This window comes from Pollicipes pollicipes, unplaced genomic scaffold (genome assembly GCF_011947565.3).
Source record: "Pollicipes pollicipes isolate AB1234 unplaced genomic scaffold, Ppol_2.1 Scaffold_4740;HRSCAF=5597_pilon_pilon_pilon, whole genome shotgun sequence".
Classification (NCBI taxonomy): Eukaryota; Metazoa; Arthropoda; class Thecostraca; order Pollicipedomorpha; family Pollicipedidae; genus Pollicipes; species Pollicipes pollicipes.
Window position 1 is genome coordinate 36,548,510 of NW_023596545.1, and position 22,058 is coordinate 36,570,567.

General features: G+C 58.5%; 1 protein-coding gene across 4 annotated transcripts in view; it reads right to left on the reverse strand.

The window, feature by feature from the left end:
* Positions 1-1,554: 1,554 nt before the first annotated feature.
* Positions 1,555-22,058, reverse strand: part of LOC119098552 (tyrosine-protein kinase Fer) — a 38,195-nt gene continuing 17,691 nt past the window's right edge. For 3 of the 4 annotated variants that reach the window (XM_037221514.1, XM_037221515.1, XM_037221513.1), the window contains exons 4-17: positions 18,570-18,666; positions 14,872-15,064; positions 11,689-11,826; positions 11,022-11,138; positions 9,427-9,555; positions 8,617-8,776; positions 8,069-8,323; positions 7,029-7,226; positions 6,136-6,312; positions 5,348-5,561; positions 4,466-4,624; positions 3,722-3,844; positions 3,215-3,337; positions 1,555-3,065 (exon numbers count right to left, since the gene is read on the reverse strand). In XM_037221514.1, coding sequence (XP_037077409.1) covers positions 2,902-3,065; positions 3,215-3,337; positions 3,722-3,844; positions 4,466-4,624; positions 5,348-5,561; positions 6,136-6,312; positions 7,029-7,226; positions 8,069-8,323; positions 8,617-8,776; positions 9,427-9,555; positions 11,022-11,138; positions 11,689-11,826; positions 14,872-15,064; positions 18,570-18,666 — 2,247 coding nt within the window. In that variant the 3' untranslated portion in view covers positions 1,555-2,901. The remainder of the gene's footprint in view (positions 3,066-3,214; positions 3,338-3,721; positions 3,845-4,465; positions 4,625-5,347; positions 5,562-6,135; positions 6,313-7,028; positions 7,227-8,068; positions 8,324-8,616; positions 8,777-9,426; positions 9,556-11,021; positions 11,139-11,688; positions 11,827-14,871; positions 15,065-18,569; positions 18,667-22,058) is intronic. The other variant, XM_037221516.1, reaches the window with a different exon arrangement.

Sequence of the window (22,058 nt, forward strand, 5' to 3'; positions counted from 1 at the left end):
GCCCCGGCCGCGACCTTCCCGGCGGCGCCAGAGGCCGGGCCTCGGGGCCGCGCCGCATAAACAGCGGCCACGCGACGCACGCCGTCCGCAGACGCACTCATCTGGGTCAGCGGCGTCGGGTCGGGGGCAGCCGGGCCTGGTCCGGGTGGTCAGCGACGCCGCGTGACCGGCGCCGACGGTGTGGGGGTCGCGCTCGGACGGACGGGGTCTGAGGAGGAGGCGGAGGCGGACCGAGGTCAGGGTCAGCGTAGGAGTAAGCAGGTGACGGGGTGTCGTGTCCGGAGTAGACGATAGCCTCCGAGTGGACATGCATAGTTGGACACCTAGGGCGAACCCAGAGCCCCAAGACGGCTAAGGTTAGAACAAAATAACACGTCTGAACTTAATAAAAATGTAAGCACGTGTTACAACACCCCTTGAGGTAAACAGAAAAGAAATACGATGCTTTCTGAAACTTCAGGACATCTTTTGGTACTTTAATCCTCCCAAGGCAACCAACGTATTCCCCCCCCCCCCCGGCAGCGTTTTAGATACGCCCTTGGTGCTGGCTGCTTGCGAATGACAGCGATGAAGCCTAAGATTAGCGATCATGGTCCAAAGACATCACTATACCCGCCAGCTTACGTTCCACGCTGAATTCACGCCCCAGCATGCAGATTGCATATGCACACGTGTTTGTTGGCACGCATTCTCATAACGAGGCCAAAAGAGATAGATAGCTTTTAACCGCCCCATACGAGAAAAAGCGAGCTTGCATCTTACATGTCGAGGCCCGTTCCCAACGTATATCGCTGCGGCCCGAGTGATGATGAACTGCGCCTATGAACTGGTTTTGCCGTGTACTCCTGTTCGCTTTCAATTATATAGCATAAAACGCACCCCGTCTTTGCATCGGTAGATATGCCTAAAAAGTTAAACAAGGTCCGATAAACGCTGGGGCAGCGTCTCGGGGCAGCAGCATTATGTCACACGAATCCTCGTTCGTGTCGTCACCAGTACATTGGCACCTGCGTTGTGCAGATATTTGTGAAACATAAAGCACCTGGAAAGTAGTTTGCTAGGTGATCAATCCATTTCAGATGATTCTGCTAAGAATTACTTCACCACTCCCATTCATCTTCAGAAGTACCAGAAGTTCCGAAGGCCAAGTTTTCCGCATCTTTCCTCACAGTAGCTTTATTTTCCTTGCCTGAATCGCCAGCGCCACCAACTTACGTGCCAGCGCTGCGCAATTTCGGTGGCGCCCGCGACCCTTTTATCGCGTTTTTATTTGCTGGCGAGACGTACATCCCTAGACAGACGCACCACATGCACGTCATTGGCTTTTGCGGCTTTCAAAGCTAGTCTCATTCTTCGACATTACTTGAAGAATACAAGTTGTGTTCAGAATAAAGATCAGCCCGCGCGGTGCGAGGCAGCAGGGAAATGAGAATGAGAAAAGAGAGAGAAGGGTACAGTTATTAAGTACTTCCCTGCGGTATGTGGTATGCACATAGAGTGCAAAATCCTGAGCGGTAACCCAGCTGCAACAGTGCACATTTCAAAGGACACGGCTCAAAAATATATTCAAAAGCTGCACAGACACATATACACCCTGTAACACCCAAAACACGTGATGTTTATGCGGAGATTGCGGGGCTGACGAGACTGCAGCCAACGTTCGGGAGATTCGGGCCTCACGACATGATCTGTCCTGCAGAGGTGGGCCTAACGAGACTGCAGCCAACGTTCGGGAGATTCGGGCCTCACGACATGATCTGTCCTGCGGAGGCAGGCCTAACGATGGGCCTAACGAGACTGCAGCCAGCGCTCGGGACATTCGGGCCTCATAACGCGAACTGTTCAGCGGAGGCGGGCCTAAGGAGGTTCACTGGTCAGAGTTCACCTCACATCACAGGCCATACGTGATACGGCGGGTGATCCCCACTCCATAAACGCGTGTCCACCTGTTTGTCCACATGGACGTTGTTTCACGGAGGTCGGGTGCACATCTGCCAACGCATGTTTCTTGCCGAATGCGAATGTGGCATAGTTTTCAACAGCTATCGCCGCTCCACACACGCCATGTTGTTTCCTCCCTCTTATGACGTCACCGGTTTTAACACTCGTCAAAAACAGCTCATGAAAACGGGTGAACGGACCGTAACGCGTTCGTTAAGGCAGCTATATTGCGCAGTGGGTAGCGTCCACTAGATATGGAGCCGTTAAAGCCTTACATTATGCACAGTTAGGTAGATATAATTCGATGTAGAATTCTCACAGATTGCCACTCCACCGACGCTCAGCTGATCCTATGGCACAACATGCCTCGATAAACTATGCGCACATGCCGCCCGTAAGCGCACCACACAACTGTCGCACTGAACAAATAAAAGCAGCGTAAACATATCAAAACGTAAACAAAACGCGCCACTCAGAACAAACAGCCACACCGCAAATGCTACCAACGGTCGACTAGGCATCGCCTCCGAGCGCCAAGGTAAATAAAACGAGCGAACTGCACACCTCAGCCCAACTCCGCACTGGCAGTCTAGTCAGCGCACTGGGCTGTCTCTGCGACGGCCCGGGACCGTCCGCCGGGCAGGACAGTGCGAGCGCCCCATAGCCGCACCCACGGAGGCCCGGCGCCGTGAGTCTGCCGCCGGTCTCAGGAGCGTCACAGCACAGAGGCACTGCGTTTGGTCACCGGGACCTGCCGGCACCACGTCCCCGACCGCGGGAGCGTGAAGGCACCGCAGCGCCGCCACTGATGACCGCTGGCAGCTCCGGCCGTTACTGACGCCGACACAGTGGGCTCCGCCCTGGTCTTCCTGTCTGCTGTGCGCGGGCCGGGCCTCCTTCGGTGAGAAGACCAGATCAGGTCCGTCCGATCCAGGTCAGGTCAGGTCAGGCCAGGCACGGTCAGTTGTGCAGCACGTCCGGCCCGGCCACGCCCATGAACAGGCCGTTGACCTGCGTGAAGATCTCGGCGAAGTGCGGCCGGTTCTCCGGCTGGTACTCCCAGCAGCGCAGCATCAGCTTGTACATGGCGTCCGGAGTGCCATCTGGCGCCGGCATCCGGTACCCTGAGTGCAGGCACACGACACGCGTCACAGCGGCGCTACGGGAGCTCAGCGGTTTGTGCTGCCAACGGCTTTATTCCTAAATATCTACGTAGATAAGTCATACACCTTGCCTTGTCGGAGTGACACTTGAATGTTTTAATATGAATTACCTGAGTCGATCATCTCGCGCGCCTTGGTGTTGGAGAGCCCGCTGTAGGGCGACTGGCCGCGACTGAAGATCTCCCAGCTGAGTATGCCGTAGCTCCACACGTCGCAGAGCGAGGTGTACTTGCCTGCCGGAGACCAAACATGGTGCGTGACTAAACGAGGTCACGATCCACCGCTGTAGCCGGCACAACTCAGCAAACAGAGGCAAACAGTCGCCACATCTCGGCGTGTGTACCTGACATGGTCACAAACTGTGGAAACCCGCAAACTGGTGCACAGGAAGGACCTGTGAAACATTTCTAGAATGATTCGGATGTAATATGGACATCAGCTTTGTGAGTCCGCCAGCCGCCATCTGAATGTTTAGTGTGCGCAACACAGCGCCCACTGCACACATTAGCATACAACTGAGCAGCCGTACCTAGCAGGACTCATCCGACCACGCGACATTCCAGCCGCGAGTGCCCGCAGAACGGAGGCGAGGCGCCGCGCCTCGCACCGACTCCTACCGTAGTTGAGGGCCTCCGGGGCGGTCCACTTGATGGGGATCTGCTTCATGCCGTCCGAGACGATGTACTCCTCCTCCTCACGCGACATGCCGAAGTCGGATATCTTCACCATGTTGTGCATGCCTGCCGGCACGAGGCGGCGCTGTCTGGGTCCGCTCGGGCGATCTGAACGGAACGAGGCCTTGCACCACTGGACGAGGACGCGCACCGCGGGACGAGGACTCGCACCACTGGACGAGGGCGCGCACCGCGGGACGAGGACTAGCACAAAGGGACGAGGATCCGCACCACGGGGGCGGGTACGAGACGGAGTCATGACGTCCCAGTGCATGGTCAGAGTGCGGCCCGCCCCGCAAGCCGAGGATATCATTCGCCCTGAACTCATGGCAGGCACCCTACGGATCTATCTGCCAGTGAGGCGACGGCTAACCTAACATCTCAACCCTATCCACGAGTCGCTCAGCTCGGCTGCAGAGAGATGACGTCTTCCCCAGCCAGCCACGCAACGAAAATTCTTGTCGGGCTTTGTTCGCTGTTTACAGAGCACAGGTAGCATGACCGCGTGCGATACCCCCGGGGACTTTAAGCACATCGATACAATCGTGTTCATGTATTCCTGTCCATAGCGCGTACCGCCAGCCTCACTGGCCAGATGCCAACAGTCCGGACTGTCTCCCCGTCCCGCCGCCGCCGCCCCCGCTGCCCTGCATCGCCGACTCTGACCCGCGGCTCGGCGGCACTCACCGACGAGGCAGTTCCTGGCGGCCAGGTCGCGGTGGATGCAGTTCTTTCCCTCGAGGTAAGCCATGCCGGCTGCCGTGTCCCTACACATGGCCAACTGCGCGCCCACGTCCAGCGCGCTCCCCAGCTGCTTACTCCGCAGGTAGCTGAGCAGCGAGCCGCCTGCGGAGACGCGGTGTCACGCGTCACACGGCCGTCGGCCCGCCCGCCCGGCGTCACGGTCACACGACCGTCGGCGGCCGCCCGCGTCACACGTCACACGGCGTCGGCGCCGCCCGGCGTCACGGGTCACACGGTCGTCCGCACCGGCCCGGCGTCACGCGTCACACGGTCGTCAGCGCCGCCCAGCATCACAATCACACGGCCGTCGGTTGCCGCCCGACGTCACGCGTCACACGGTCGTCAGCGCCGCCCAGCATCACACGTCACACGGTCGTCCGCACCGCCCGGCGTCATGCATCATACGGCCGCCAGGCGCCGCCGGCGTCACGCGTCACACGGTCGTCGGCACCGGTCGTGCACCGGCGGAGCACGCGGCGGTGCACGGCGGCTCGTCACGGATGCGCCGGCCGGCACCACCCCCCGTCACAGGCCGCCGTGACGCGGCGGAGCACCGCGCGTCACACGGCCGGCGGCGGGCAGCGCCGTCACGGCCCGTCAACACAGCCGCCGACGTCGCAATCTGTCAACCGTCAACGTCAACCGTCACGGTAACCGTCAACGGCGCCCGTCAACGGCAACCGTCACAGCAAACCCTCACCTCACGCAGGCGTCGCTCACCGGAGCGCATCGCCGCTGGCCCGTCGGCGCGTCCTTCTCCGCGCACGCGCGACGTCCCTCACATCGGCGACCGCGGCCAGGCGTCGGCCTCGCGGCGTCACTCACCCGGCACCAGCTCCATGACGATCATGATGGGCTGCTTCTGCACTGCGATGCCGATGAAGCGCACGATGTTGGGGTGGTCGTACTGCTTGAGGATGCGGCCCTCCTGCAGGAACTTGCGCTTCTGCTCGTCGGGCAGCGTCACCTTGCACGTCTTGACGGCCACCAGCTCGCTGGTCAGGTGCAGTCGGGCCTTGTACACGTCGCCGAAGTTGCCCTGGCGGTCGGCGGAGCGCGCGGTGGGGTTAGAGCGCGCTGACGCTCCAGCCATAGGCACCTCGGATATTTGGCGGGATGGACCAGGCAAGTGCATTTTCTCCTGCTAAATGGGCGGGGCCAGTCCAAAGTGAACTTTGGGAGGACGCGTTGAATCATGGTCTGAATCTACTAATCATTCGGATAGTTCAACCCAATCATAGGCATTTAGGCAAATGTCACGAAAAAAATGTTGGCGACCTTAATGGTAGCCCAGGCCCTCGGGCCGGTGTCCCAGATATCGCAGCAATGCATTGTAGCGCGCTTCAAGATATCTTCTCATTTAATTGACACCATCAAAATACAGCACTTTCTCTTCCGGACACAGAATAGCATGCACAAAATACAAGCTATCGTCTGAAAACAGCTAATTAATACGACTAAGACAATGACAAAAGCAACACGCAGCAACACGCACGAGGCCGCACAAGCCGAGACAGACCACATCGGCAGGAGCCGCGATCCGTAACAACCCCCCGTGTAGCCGGCACTTGGCCGCTGCGCCGGGCCAGCCGGGCCAGCCGACAGCACCTCACCCGTCCGATCTTGTCGATGAGCTCGACGTCGTCGTTGTTGAGCTCCCAGCGCTCGCGCAGTATGGCCTGCCGCAGCACGGCGCCCGACTTGTTGGTCACGGCCAGGCCGCACTCGTGCTGGTACGCGATCAGCTCCTGGATGCTGGGGAACGACGGCCCCTCGAACCGGAACTGGCCCTGCGACGGCGGCCAAGGGCGGTGAGGGGCGGGCGCAGCGACGGCGGAGGTCCCGCCGGGGGGGGGGGGGGAGGGAAGGGCGCATCGACGGCGGAGGCCCCACATTCCACCAGCAAACGGGGGGGGGGGGGGGAGGACAGAGCGGACAGCAGACAGGTCTAGTGGTGGTACTGTACTGTAATTTAGGTGTCAAACCACACTTAGGATGCTTACTTGGCAGCTGTTAATCTTAAGCACATAATTTTCTTTTTGAGTATGTGGTCTACATGGTACATTAATCAATGCCGAAATGCAATCAAAATTTCAACCGACACCAGCAACGCTGTTCAACACCACTGAATCTTCTACTTCACCTTCGTTGACCCCCATTCAGTTCCACGCTAAACAAAATACCCGAAAACATTTCAAACACATCAGCTAAGTGGCATATGCATTACACCACCTAGGGCTGCAGGCTGCACTTCTTACGAAGGCGCTGCCATTCCTAACCTGACCCTCTTCCCACCAGCAATCATAACTGCGGCCAGCCACAGTCCGGCGATGCCGCGGGCCGCGTGGCGGCGTGGCTCACATTATCACACCAGAGGGTTGCAGACCGCACTCCTGGCGACGGCACCACAGTTCCTAACCTGACACCATTCCCACGAGCGATCCCAAACTCGGGCCAGACACGCCCCGGCGACGCCGCGGGCCGCGATGCGGCACGTCTCACTCACGTCCGAGGTGGTCTGCACGATGAAGTGTTTGTGGCCGCCCCAGGCCACCGAGAGCACCACCTGGGTCTCCTCGTTGCGCGTGGTCTGGCGCACCAGGTAGTCGCCGTCGTTGACCAGCAGGCGGACCACCTCCTCGCGGGGCAGCACGCCGTGGAACCAGTCCTCGTCCACCAGCGGGCGGTCCGGCTGCGGCGACATCTGCCGGAGGAACGGAAAACCTGTAGTATGGAGATAGACGACAGAGAGCAACAGCTAAAGCGTCGATACTTACCACAAGAATCATCTGCAATGACTACATGTGCAGAGAGTATCGAGAAAACGACATTATTACCATGTGTGACAAAATATAAAACTAGAGCTGACACCAGCATTGAGCACGACCTTACAGACACTGTGTAAACAGCATAGAGCACAAAAGAACGTTTTGTTTGTAGGTAGCCTAATGAATCACCTCGGCCTTAGGGCGCTGCGACATGTTCTGAGAGTATGTCACAGCGGTTGCATACGCAACCGAAGTAAGTGAGGGGGAAAGTCGCGAACAAAAGTCGTGAAGAAGGAGGATCAGCAAACACGCTCAAGCCAGAAAGCAACCAACAGACGGCCACAATGGGCAAGCGCACGGCATATCTCACCAGAAGCTGGATCGACACACGACCGAGCTTGGCGATGCGCCGTCGCTGCAGGCCCCGCTCGCCAGGAAGCGGGTCGCTGACCAACGGCATGGTGCCTAAACTGGGGCAAAGCCCCCATCGCCTGGCGCCCTTGCCAGAGCAGCCGGGGACACCAGCTCCGCATGTCCCGCCTAAGGTCGTTAACCGTCTCGCCTAAGGAAGTTAGATTTCCCGCCTAAGGCCGTTAATGTTCCGCCTATGGCCGTTAGTAGTGCAGAGCGCCTGGTAAGGTTCGGTGCCGGACCACCACCGCCCCGCCTGCCAGTCCCCGCCCGGGGTGCCATCCGAACACGGGGCGTCCTCTGACTGTGGGGTCCTCAGCCATGCTTCCCCTGCCCGCGCGCTCCGCCCTGACCGCCGCCGACTCACCGTCTGGTAGCCCTCGCTGGCCTGACTAACGGCCACGCTGACCTCCGAGGAGGCCGGCGCCGGCGCCCGGCTCGACTCCGCCTCCTCCGCCTCCAGGCTGGTCAGGCTGTCGTTCAGCGGGTCGCCGGCGGGCGCCGCGCCCGGCGGCCCCGCCCCGGTCGGGCTCGGCGTCGGCGACGGCCGCTTGTGGAACGGCTTGCGGATGATGTTGACGATCCGGTGCGACTTGGACAGGGTTAGCGACGAGCAGGCGCCCTGCGGTCGGGCGCGGCATGCGATCAGCGCGTGCCCCGGGCCGGCGCGCGGGCAGCAGCGCCGCAGCGACAGCTCCCAAACTGGCGCGTCGAAGCTCACGCCAGGTCATGCGCGGGGACACCGCAGACAAAACGGACGGCACGCCAAGCCCGGCCCTGGTGCTGCCTCGCGTGGAGCGTTGACAGGGCGACTACTGCTACAGAGACCGGCAGGCGCACACGCCAAGCGTCGCACACGGGACGGACGAGACTGAAGAGGGGTGGCGGCGGCAGGGAGAGGAGAAGCATGCTGACCTCGCCGAGCTCCTCCACCGCCTTGGGCGCCTCGCCGCCACCGAGCTCGTCCAGCGGCGTCTTGATCAGCTTGATGAGCTTCTGCAGCTTCTGCTCTGTGCACTGGGTCTCGCGGATGTCCTTTCGCAGGATCTCGCTGGCTCGGCGAATGACAAACAGCCTGACAAACAGGTGCACAGCTCAGATAGTCGCCTCGCCGGAACTGGCCGGACAGTTGAGAGCCGGAGGGTCCCCTCTGCACACACAGCTCTGACATGCTGACTTTTTACAACGAGAACAGCTGCGAATGCTATAGCGAGATAAACAATCCAGTCAATCAGCATGCTACCTAGTATACGTGATAAGAAAAGATAAGGCAGTAAAACGCAAAACAAAGCATCATTCACACCAAAAATAATGTACATTTTGCGGCCGCAGAAGCCAAAAGGGGGTGTAATCATGCTGATAAAAAGTACGCGTAACAAAAAAGTCACATATCATAATTATCGCATGGCTACAAAGATGTCATATTCCTTTTCCGTTCCCCACTCCTTCCGTACACACGCAAAAGGTTGCTTCGGAACACATGAGCGTTATCAGTCATAATTCACGGAAATTTCAGTTGCATGGGTCATCGGAATGAATGGAACTCGTTCTGTGGAAACAGAAAGCCATCACCCATTTCACATCGATGAAACATTTCGCTGGAACCAAAAAGTCCGAACTTGCCTTGAATTAAGCACCAAAACCACTGTCAAATAGTAAGCAGGTGTTTTGAACTTCTGATAGAAGGTAACCAGCTGCCGGAGAGGGTGGTCTTGTCTGACCCACCGGTTGACGCTGTCCTGCTGTTTCTTCAGACTCTCGACCTCCGCGTCGTGCTGACTCAGCTGCTTCCTCTTCTCGGCCAGCACGTTCCGCACGTCCGCCAGTCGGCTCTCCAGATCGGCCAGTCGCATCCTGCGCCAGCCACCCAGTCAGAAGCTGAACATAATCACGACCGCCCGTCCGCCGCACCGGTGTCCAGCCAACGACTCCGACGGCTCTACAGGTGGTTTGAACGCATCCTGCGACAGCCTGCCAGTAACTGAACATAACTTCGCCTTACATGCTAGCTCCGCCTTACTTACAGTACGGCAACTCGTCGACCGTGTCTAAGGACAGGCGCGTCGCATTTTGCGACACCCTGGCAGTAGCTGAACATAACCCATACTCTCATACACCGATCGTTATCCACCGCCGGCGCGAGTCCACGGCACGGTTCTACCAGTTAGCCAGTCGGATCCAACGACAACCCGCCAATAGCCGATCATAACACAGCCTCAAGGATCGGCACGTTCGGAGCGCCCAGTCGGCTACAGGAGGACCGACATCATCCCAAAGTTAGTGTACCAGAAGTTCTCAGTGGCGGCCTGACGCATTTTGACCCTCCCAGTCAGTAGCCACACATAACCCCTCCAGCCAGTCAATGTTGGTATCCGGGGTCAGCAACAGCTAAGCTCCGCTCTGCATATGCATCCTCGCGTCAATGACGGCAATCAATGAGGTAGCTTTATCTAGGGCTTCAGTTTTTGTTCAGGAAGTCTGCATCACTTGTGTGACTACTGGTTAACGTTTACGGCATGGAAATACGACGCATCTTTTATGGCATGGGAATACGGCGCACGTCTTGGCGAGCCCTTCTATGCAGTGTCAGCGGCCGCAATGGCCATATTAGGCCCCAGAGACCCATGACGCAGTTGGGATCCGAACCCCGACCCCACAGATGGGAGCCGAGGGCATCAAGCAGCAGCAGTATCTAAGCCCCCTCAAGGGGTTTTGTGAAGACCTAGGTGATCCAAAGGATAGACGAAACGGGTGGTACTCTTCACCATTTTATACCTATACATATATATATATATATATATATATATATATATATATATATATATATACTGGATGCCAGCAAGACAAGTTATGCTGCGTTGGAGCAGTGAGTTGGTTGACCATGCAGATGGTGTTAAAATCTAAGCCAATGTGGCCGGATACCATTGGAACCCGCAGCATTAGTTCGATCGATGCACCGGAAATTTTTCCGGTCATGAGAGGTAAGCATTTGGAGTCTGTGTCATAAAGCGTTCGCACGAATCCTTCCAGTCCCTCCCTCCCTCCCCCCACTCCTTAACTTTGACATTAGTGGGCCGAATCCGGGGAGAAACTAGGTTGTGGGTGTAATTTGGGGAGTTTTTTCATGTTTCGTCTGTTCAGCTCAACCCATTTTGCAGTACTACGGCCCTGTCTTGGTCCGTGTAAGTGCTGGTGCCCCACACAAACTGCGCCGTCCTCGCCGCCACATCTCGCTGAGAACTGCACCGGGCACCTCTGGCAGCCTCTCCCCCGCCTGGCCAGGAGCACCAAGGCACCGAGCCGGCGTGACCTCGGCTGACCTCAGGTTTCCGATCGTCAGATCGTCGACGGCCAGCGCCTCGGGCTTCAGGCGGCCCGAGTACTCCTCCATCATCTGGTAGTCGAAGAGGAAGCTGACGGGCGGCGGCGGCTGAGATCTGGCGGCACACAGACGCCGGCTCGTCGTGAGGTGCGGGCATCGGATGTGACCGCCCGGACACGGCTTGCCCGGACCGCCCGGGCACGGGTTAGGGTGTTGCCGCCGTCCATCACCGATCGAGCGCCTGACCGACGCCGAAGCGGCCCCGAGACACCGCCGAACGCGCGGCTGACGGCCAGCTGGGAGGCCCTCGAACCAGTCACACGCAGCCAGTGCTGGAAGCGCAGTCATCATCGCCAACGACACACGAAACAAGACTGTCGCCGGCTATTTCCACGATGGCGGGCCGAACATCTATAAAAATGACAAGCGCGGACTGGACCACAACGGCACCACCCGTGACAGAGCCGACAGCATCACGTAGGAGCACCGGCATCAGCATCACCAGAAAAATAACAGTACACAGCACCCGCAGCAGCAACGCAGCGCCAGCAGTCGCACCAACACCAACGCTGCATCACCAGCACCATAAGCAGCAGGACACCTCCCGCGCGCGCCGCAGCAGATACCGCCCTTGCCCGCCCCCTCAGCAGCACCCGGGCGCTCACTTGTGGCGGTCGGTGAACTCGCGGTACTCGCCGTCCGTGGTGATGGCCGAGATGCTGCCATTGACGCGCTTCTGAATCTCCAGGTGCTTGTCCGTGCTGAAGCTGGTCAGTTCGGCCGCCGACCGCATGATGGCGCACCTGTCGCGGTTCATGTCGGCTCAGCGGCGGAGTCGGCGAACGCGGATAGCTCGTGCCACGCGACGGATTTGTCCGCCGCAGACGCGAACAAAGAGGGACGGATCGACGGCTGGAGAAGGGCCAACATTTCCAGACGGCTACTTTTCCAGCCGCCTGGGATCCTCGCCGGTAAGGGTCGCGAGAGCGGATCATGCACGACGCTGGCTTCAGGCTCACACTGTAAGGCAGTAAAGGAAGCGTCACGAATGGAACGCGGAAAACCCGACGGTATTTATCGTTCGGACGTCGAGAACGTCAAGTGATTGCGACACACGAAGGACATTGACAGTGGCACGTGGAACTTCCCACAAATACCCACGGCAACCGCAAACAACCCTGTTGCCCCACTCGGAAAGTCGATACATGGCGGACCTTGTTTGTACGAAGCGCCGCGCCACAGTAATTCCTAACGATGTTTTATGCACCGTCTCCACTATCCTGCGATGTCCGCCACACATGCCATGGTGCCCCAGCGCCCCACAGCGCATCGGCTCGAATATTAACTAGGGACGCCCGCCGCTGATCTGCTATGACAACCGGATAAACAAGCAACAAACGAGGGAGCTGCACCCGTCCCAGCCGCCGACGCCGAGCTGGTCCGGAGCCAGCGGCGCCTGACGAGCCGCCGCCGCCGCCGCCGCCGCCGCCGTCGCCGCCGCCGCCGCTCGCTGCCTCCCGACCTTCCGCGGCGGCCGCCACCGCAGCACGGCACGTACCGCGAAGGGCAGCCACTTCCTCTCTGCCGCCCCTCAGCCCCCTCCCCCCCCCCCCTCCCAGCTGAGAGTTTCATCCAGCGGCATCACGTCCTACGCCATTCCTAGGCCGCACCGTGTGAGTGGACGAGCAGGAAACCGCTCTATTTCACATCAGGGTGGAGGCAGTTCTGGATGGCCCACTGTCAGCCGCAGCTGGTCGACTGCCCGGGCCACGCAGCTGTTTCAGTGGCATTACGATCATTAAAGGGAATGTTTCACGTCTGAAGATATTGAGGCAAGCATCAGATATGAGGAAACAAAACTTTTTTAGAAGAAAAGACCGCTCTAGACGGCACAATGCTCTGGCTCCTCCATGCGTCATGGTTTGATTACGTCATCGTACCTTGCACGGCGTTGACTGAGAGCCAATTGACGGCCGCTACATCTGGAAATCGCGCCCACGAACGCCAGATATGAAAGCCTCGACAATTATCTCTTTCTGGCCTTGATGGCTGCATGGCTCATCGAATGACAGGATTTGAATGACGTCATGAATGCCAAGGTGACTTTGAAATACTCTTCCTGTTTTCGCGGGCGTGAAGCTGAGAAACTAGGGAGGCTAAGTCTTAAGAGGGGCAGGATTGTGAACAGCACAGAAAGGTCTTCAAGAAGGCTATTTCAATTCAAAACCCCCTAAAAATGTGCAACACTCCCTTCAAATGACTGGTGAATAGCAAGAATCAGTGAAAATGACGAGTTCATCCAAATTATAGTTCGTGCGTTCACTCTGCACAAATCAAAACAGACGTAAGCTGCAGTTCCGCTCTATGAAACAGAGCTCAGGTCGGGCGGCGTCAGCTGGCAGCCGGGTGGTCAGACGGCAGTCGCCGAGGCCACGCGCTGCTCGCCGCGTTCCCCGCCGGCTGACACGGGCGCCGGCCTCACTGGCGGACACGGACGCGCCGGCACGGCCTGCGATCCCCGGCGCCCATGCGGACACCTGTCTCTCAGGACGACAGCCGCCGATGCTTCGGACGAATACGGCTGCCGGTCTCTAAGACTGGCACTGTCACCGATCTCCGGGACCGGCACGGTCACCGATCTCTGGGACTGGCACGGCCGCCGATCTCTGGGACCGGCACGGTCGCCGATCTCTGGGACCGGCACGGCCGCCGATCTCTGAAACTGGCACGGTCGCCGGTCTCTGGGACCGGCACGGTCGCCGATCTCCGGGACTGGCACGGTCGCCGATCTCTGGGACTGGCACGGTCGCCGATCTCTGGGACTGGCACGGTCGCCGATCTCTGGGACCGGCACGGTCGCCGATCTCTGGGACTGGCACGGTCGCCGATCTCTGGGACCGGCACGGTCGCCGATCTCCGGGACCGGCACGGTTGCCGATCTCTGGGACCGGCACGGCCGCCGATCTCTGGGACTGGCACGGTCGCCGATCTCTGGGACTGGCACGGTCGCCGATCTCTGGGACCGGCACGGTCGCCGATCTCTGGGACCGGCGCGGTCGCCGATCTCTGGGACCGGCACGGTCGCCGATCTCCGGGACTGGCACGGTCGCCGATCTCCGGGACTGGCACTGTCACCGATCTCTGGGACTGGCACGGTCGCCGATCTCTGGGACCGACACGGTCGCCGATCTCTGGGACCGGCACGGTCGCCGATCTCTGGGGCCGCGACGGCCGGGCGCGGGTCGGTTCGCTCGGTCGGAACCGCCGTATCCGTCACGGTTCGCTGACAGCTATCCCGGAGAACGGAGCAAGCAATGACCTCAACGACCCCGAGCCGTGCCAGCGGCACCCCCTGGAGCACTGAGCTGCGGAGCGGCGGCGCTGGGCTGTTCTGCTGGCCGGCGCTAATCTAACCTGACAGTTTTTAAACTGCTTTGAATAGTTCACTTACTTAGTGTTGTCCAATCGCTAGCGAGCTACGCTGGCCGTGCCGTTAAGTCTCACCGGTGGTCACTTACCGCGGGCCTCGGGCTGCGTGTCAACGGAGCCCATAGCGCGTTAGCCAGTCTATAGTCCCCACACAACGTCCGTTGACAAATTATACCGAGCGGGCTGGAGCAGACGACCTCCTCCACCAAGACTCTTCATCACGACCAATGTAACCTGCGTTTCTGTGACGTTACAACGAATAACAACCAGAGGTTGCACGGAACAACGACGAACACTTCTCAACACAAAGCTCTTTGGGCATTTCCTCCTTCCTCCGCCGTCCCCGGTCTACCATCGATCTTTCCCCATGCCTCCACATCACTGCCTGCTGACGCTCCAGACGGGCGCCGAAGACTCACCAGCGTTCCACCATGTCCTCCTGCACCAGCTGCTGGTACTCCAGCAGCGCCGGCAGCAGCACGGTGCGGAAGTCGCGCTCGTACTGGCTCGCCTCCAGCAGCAGCAGCACGTACTCGTTGTGCGCGTTGTGCAGGCGGCGGCAAGCTTTCACGTACCGGTCCTTCACCTCGTCCAGCTTCCGGCCCGCCTTGCCTGCCGGCGCAGTAGTGGTTAGAGCGCCGCATCGACAGCTGTCCACCAACGGACGGATTCTCCGCTGGGGCAGGATTTTTGCAGTTTTGGCTATGGCATGACGCATGTTGATTTGACTGTCGTAACTTGGCCACGTCCTCCACAAAATACAATTTATCGGAGAAACGCGCTTCATGTGACTCAAATCGATTAACCCTTCCAAGCAGCCCATAAGACCACTCTCTCCGCGTTAAGTCGATAAACCCCGCGCCCGCCTCCCAGCATAGCCGTGGCGGAGCGCGTGGGTTCGAGCCGCTTCAGCGCCAGATATCTGCCCCTGGCTGGGATCGCCTGCGGCCGGCGCTAGCGACCGCTCACGGTAAGACGAGGTCAGAGGCCGGAGCGGACCGTGACCAGTATTGCGGTATTTAACCTTTCGGTACCAAATTCTGCATTGGCCTGAACTTTCACGACCTGATGGTGGGCTCAGGGCTCACGTAACAAGCCCTGCTTAGCGTGGGCTCTGATCCCGAAAATCCATCCAATCAAAACGCTGGAACTGCTTCAAGACCGCTCATGAGGTCACTATTCCGGCGCAAAGTCGGACTTGATTCTTAGAAAGCGCAACTATAACTAAGCCGCACACGAGGTGCACGGTTCGGTTCAGAACCGCGGGCGACCCGGCGAAGTTTGGACTTGAATAACCTTCTTGTGGCAATGGAAACTGGCGATAACAATGAAGAGCAAAGAAGCTCCCCTTCAGGGGACTCAAGAACCACCAGCTGGCACTGCTGCAGTCGGCAAAAGAATACGATGACTGTTCATCCGCGACAGGCCAGACAGATTATCTACAATAAGCTCACAAACGGTGTGATTTTCCTCTCCGATGGTCCAGATGTAAGAGCTTGGCAGACACAACATCGATGGAAGACTTCACATGCTGTCAATGTGATTGATGATGGCCAATACGTGAAGCGGCAGGCCGAGGTGTTGCCGAGGGGCTTAAATAGTTATTATGGCATGGCAGACGCCTTGACATATGGCGATCACTGGTGTGTCGATGGAAACAAGCTTATATGCACTTAACTTTGTATAGCGTATCACATGGTCCAAGCTCGTGTGCCTCTGGTTAAACGGCAACTTCAAGAAAGGAGCACAATAGAACCTAAGTTGTATGCTGCCACCCGGCAATGCGCGAAAATCAGCAACTGAACAACACTGCCTACTCAAAGCTGACAAGGCTTCTCGCTAATATATATTTTCAGGCACTATCCAGTCCGTATACCTGTCTGGATGTTGTCCTTTCAAGGTGGCACATCGAATGCATGTTTCAACCTGCTTGGAGCGGTCAGGGAAGATATCAAACTACTAGTTTTTTTCCAATCGTTAGCGACATATGATATCAGAATGTCTCCAATACATCAGGAAGAGCATGTGAAACGAGTATATATATATATATATATATATATATATATATATATATATATTATATATTTATATAACGAAAGCTATCTGTTTTCTGTTTTATCTAGTACAAACAAATGCCAAAAAATTGACGTTTACAGTACCTCTGTAAGTGTTCGTTAAGTGCTTCAAACAAAACGCTTTTAATAAAACTCTTTTTACAAGTTCCTCACAGGATAATGGTGGTCGGACACTTTTCAGCACCGTTATCATTTTTCGTTAACAATGATTATTGGCTACCTACCTCCAAACTTCTTTCGGACGCAAGTACTTCATATCGCCACATCACGAGCCTTTTGAGAAAACGCGGCACACAAAGTGCACGTTAACTCTGAACAGCAATCAAACTTTTCGGTCCACATATGCACTAAATTTCTTAGGGCAGAAAGAAAACAAAATTTTCGTATAATATCTTAAATTGCAAGTGTAAAGAATCAAATCAGCCATGCGCTAACCGCTATTCCGATAAATGCTGGTGGTATATCGGTCTTATTGGAAACGTTGCAACGTACATTGGTAAAACTAAATCACGGCAATGCGTGAGCAGCAGTGTTTTTACGAGGCCCAGCGTAAGGGTCGAGATTTACGTAGAGCGTTATGCCGACAAGAACTGTGTCGACCGTTGGGATTCCCCGTTGTACAGCGGAAGACAAACTGCGCTAGCCGGTCCAGGCAACCTAGCTGTGGCCCATCGTACCGCCAAACCCCAGCAGACTTTTTGCACCATCACGACTTCAAGCCAACATGCCCGCCACCGCCACCGCCCATCTACCAGTGCTTCCAGCCATTCGGCTACGAGCCCATGCCCATCTGCCCACCCATGCCGATTGTCTGTAGCGACGCTACACGACCATTCGCTCCGAGCATGCCGGCCGAAACGATCCTGTCGGGCTTCCGCAACGCGCACAGCGAGCCGGGATTCCAGACCATGACCAGCGGCTACTCAAACACCTTCCGCATGCCGTGCGACTTCATGTCCAACTTCCAAGTCGTGCACACGATGGTGAACCCGTGTCCGCCGGCGGTGACCTGCACCCGTGGTGACGCGCCGCGCATCACCTGCCTGCGGTGCCCGACGATGGTCGGCTACGTGCCGGACAAGGTGGTCATCACCGAGCTGGCCGACGACGAGTGCCAGCAAATGGGGCTCTGCGGCTACCGCAAGGCGGCCGACTGTTATGAAGTGGTGCCGCGGCCCTTCTTGCCCACCTCGCTGCCCGGACTGGGCGACGCTGGCGACTACCCGCCCAAGCCGTGGCGCGACCCGTGCGGCGGACGCATCTACCACCGGCTCTCCGACAACGACTTCATCCAGCAGTGGGGGAGTCCGTTCTAAATGGTGACGGCCGCAAGTGGTGATGAATGAAGTCCGTTTTAAGACGCTGCAAGCTGCCTATGCCAAAGTGATCCCCTTTGTTGATTTGTTTCTGTCCACATGAGAAATGAAAACCGCCTGTGATAAAATTGAAAATTTTCAGTTCCACCTGACCGGGTGTCTACGTAATAAAACCCCCTAAAAATTGGAACACGAATTTTGTGGAGCGGTCGGCACTATCTGTCAAAAATCGATGGTGGCTTCCTGCTTCTGATCGCCCGCCATTTCGCCTTCTTTCACTTCCCGCCTTCCCTGGACACGACAGCGCAGCGTCCTTCGGCTTTATCGACTCCGACCCTTCCATTGTTCTGCGACACGTGGCACTGTTATGGTTGTTCATACCGCAATCTTTCCGACCGATCGAAGCGGGGAAGCCGGGACTCAGCCGGTTCTGAATGTAAAACCAACAGCCTCGAGGTCAACAGGTGGGCAATTCGCCACAGTTCTGAGACGTCCTTAATGGGCGTAGCATGGGACCACCGGCCACACAAAGCACCCCCGAGTCACGAAGAGAAGCACACGACCTAGGCGCAGCATGTCGCTTTGCATGCCTGGTAACTCAGCAGTAACATACGCAAGCTTCTCATGTCATGGCCGCTTGCATCCAAATTATTTAAATTAGACTTGGGCAACAGCAAGACTTACTGCAGGCTGTGATGAAGACAGCTGGGATTTGTGCAAACTTACCTTTGACAAACTGATCTTCGTAACGTGCTTTGGCGATCTTGTAGATCTCGAGATTCTTCTCATACTCAGCTTTCAGTTTGGAGACGTTCTCCTGGTACTGAAAGAAACCGGCTGACGTCAGATTGATTTGGCTGCTTACTGGAAGCACAGAGCAAGCCAAGGACAAAAGTTCTTTTATGCAAAGCTAGTGTCATCGAACGCCATCTCAATGCCAGGAAAATCATCAGGCCGCATGAGAGTCGCGAGGAGCATGTTTGCGATACGGACAATCGCCTCTGCCGTGCCGGTCGCCTCCCAGCCCAGCAGAAGCTTGGCGCCGACGGCGGCAGAGCGTCAGTGGCGGCCGGCACCGACGCGAGCCGCTGCACCAGCTGCACCGTACATGGCGGGCCGGGGAGGCGCAGGGCAGTTCGTGGCCGGCGGTCGGACGGGCCTACCTACCGCTCCGCCCGAGTCGGTGATCTTGTTACAACACCGCCTGATCGTCCCACCCGCAGAACGAGTTCGTGAGCGGTGAGTCCCAGCCTTGACCTACCTGCTGACCTCGCGCCGGGCCGGCTCCAATGATCCCGGACGATAACTAATCAACGTGCTGATAACGGCGCTTAGCTCCATGCAGCGCACAAAACGGATCTGTGCAAGGCCAGTTCGCTCGATAAGTGGATGCGGAGGCAAGCGAATGCATCTGTGGGTACTGCCGTCATCTCACATTTGATGGGATGATGAAAATGACAGCTTGATGTCAGGTGTCTTTCAAGTGCTGCGTATAACAGCCAAAAAAGGCTTCGATGGCGTGGAAAACTGGAATCAAACGGTGGAAACGATCACGAAGTACCAATAATACATTTTCCGCGAGACTCAGCGCTTTCTGCTCACATTTTAGGGTTTTTTCTCATGCTAAACTGAACTCCGTGGCGCTTATACTTTGCATTCATATGGAGTCCCGCTCCGGCATATCGCCTTCCAATGAGCTGGCAGCACACACTTCTGGCAGAATGACGCCTGCGCAGTAAGCGACAGCACAGTGACGACAAAGTCGCCGACACATCCAATCAATCCTCTCCGGCGCCGCGTAACATATTCAAAGCATCGCAGCGCTCGCGTGTTCCTCTCACCGGCATCACAGGCGAGTACGTGCTGCGTCGGCGCCGCGGTCAGCCGGGCCGTCGCCGCGCCGACCGGTCGCGGGCTTTGCATAATCGGGCGGCCGGAAGCGGCCGGGCCCGGCGTCGCGCAAGGTCACGGCCAACGGAAGCGGGTAACGTCCGGGCCACGACCGGCCAGGACGGGCTCAGACGGCGGCGGGCGGCACGGATCGGGGCGGGGCGGACCGGCCCGCTGCACGGTCCCCGAGGCGCCGGCACGCCGCGACGGCGCGCCGGGGTCCGTTCTGACGAGGACGGGAGGGCTCGTCGCCAGCGGGCGCCGAAACCAGCCAGCGTGGAGGTCGAAGCTGTCGGCACGACGGCTATAGCCGGCGCTCCGTGATAGTAAAAACGCGAAGTCGAGCGAGTGCTTCTTAAGAGCATGGCGTGCACTGAGTCTGGGCGTTTCGTGAGAGCGTACGAGATCTTTCGAGGCCAGAAGAGACCATCCTGAGAGGAGCGGGTCTGAAGAGCCCAGCCAATGGTGAGTGAGTACCCAAACGAGCACACACCCGAGACCACACGAGAGCACAACACGCCAACCCATCACGGCCAACCGCCGATGAGGAACCGGTTGGATAAAACTCGGCACCAGAAACTCACACCAATCCGCTGGCACCGACATATCAAGGCACGTTCAAAAGACTGTTCGCCTTGCCATGAGCGTCGCTTGGTGCGTGCCTGCGTCCACTGTCCACGGTGCTGGACTCACATCGGTAGACAGACCGACCGGCACAGAAGTGAGAGCAAAGCCTCATCAGCGCAAATGGTCTTCCCCCAATAGAGACGATCGCGGCTGGAAGAGACACGACCACCCGGCACCAGCTGAGGTACGCGCGCCGCGCCGCCGACACCCTTCCCGCCCACTGTGTCGGCTGTCACCAGACGGGGCAGATGGCCGCCGGCAGCGGGCCGCCCGTCGCCCCGAGCACCCGGGCCGCGCTGGCCGCCCGGAGCCACCGCACGGGCGCATACCGTTCCGGTCGACGGCACGCTCTGGCGCGCCGTCGCGGCGTCGGCCGCGCCGCAGCAGCGCCGAGCGGGAGGAGGGCCGCGAGGGTGCCGGGTCGCGCGGGAGGAGGATCGCGCGGGAGAAGACCACGCGGGAGGAGGGCCGCGCGGGAAAAGGATCGCGCGGGAGGAGGATCGCGCGGGAGAAAACCGCGCGGGAGAGAACCGCGCGGGAGGAGGGCCGCACGAGAGGAGGGCCACGCGGGAGGAGGGCCGCGCGGGTGCAGGGTCGCGCCGGAGGACGGCGCGGCGTCGCCAGGTCGACCGTCACGGCCCGCCGCGCGCGCCGGCGCACCATTAGAGGGAGAGCTAGGAGACCCGGGGAGATCGCCGGCCGGCTGCGGCTGGCGACGGGCGCCCAGCCGAGCGGCAGCACGGATCCACCGGCGCCGCTGGATGTCCCGTCAGCTGGGAGGCAGCCTTTGAGACCGCTCAATTTATTTTCAGCACAAGGAACTGATTGGCACATAAGTCTGGAAGCGTCAAACGCCGCCGAGGAAAACGGTAAAAAGTTGCGAGACCCGAGCTCAAGACCTCCCAGTCACGAATTGTGCACGATCACGCTGGTGCCCGCCTCCTCAGCTGGGCAGCATCAGGCACCGAGCTAGGCTAACCTACAGCGCGGGATGTTGACCATGCAAGGTTAAACACGTACCTATACAGATGTTTGCCTTGCATCGAAGTAAAAAGGGATTGAAAGAACAAACTTCATAACGAAAACCAGCCCACGGAAAACTAAAAACGCTGGATCTTGCTCCAGTTGTGTCCAACGTGACCAAACGACAATGGCGGCTTCTAAGCGTGAGTGCTCACCCAAAGTAGCCACCAACGACGAGCTATGGGCGCAGTAACTGCCCGCACGGGTCTCGACTGACGCCGGCCAGCGCCTGCTGGCCAGCGCCCTGTCTGGCCGCGACGTCTCCACTAGCCGGCCGCCAGCTGTGGCAGCTCTTTCATGGGCCGTGGCGGATCGGACACGATCGCTTAACAGCGGCCGGGCCCGCTGCCACGGCGGCCGGGCGGCGGCACCGGCGGCGGCGCCAGCGGAGGCGGCCGGCCGGCTACCGCACGTGGGCGAAACTCGCCGCAAACGTCAAACCGGGCCGTGTTTCTCGCGCCACACGGCGACTGCCGCCACAGCTGCGGAATGAGAAAGGCACAAATATTTCCATCGAGTGCTTTTATGAACGCTGTAGCCGGCACTAGGTTCTCCCAGGGGATCCCGCATGCGGTGAAGCGTTAGAGAGAACGCTGAAAGGGCCTCCCTGGACGTCCAGAGGGCCTACCTGAAGCGCACTTTGCAGTCGACATATCCAGCGCAAGAAGGCTGAAC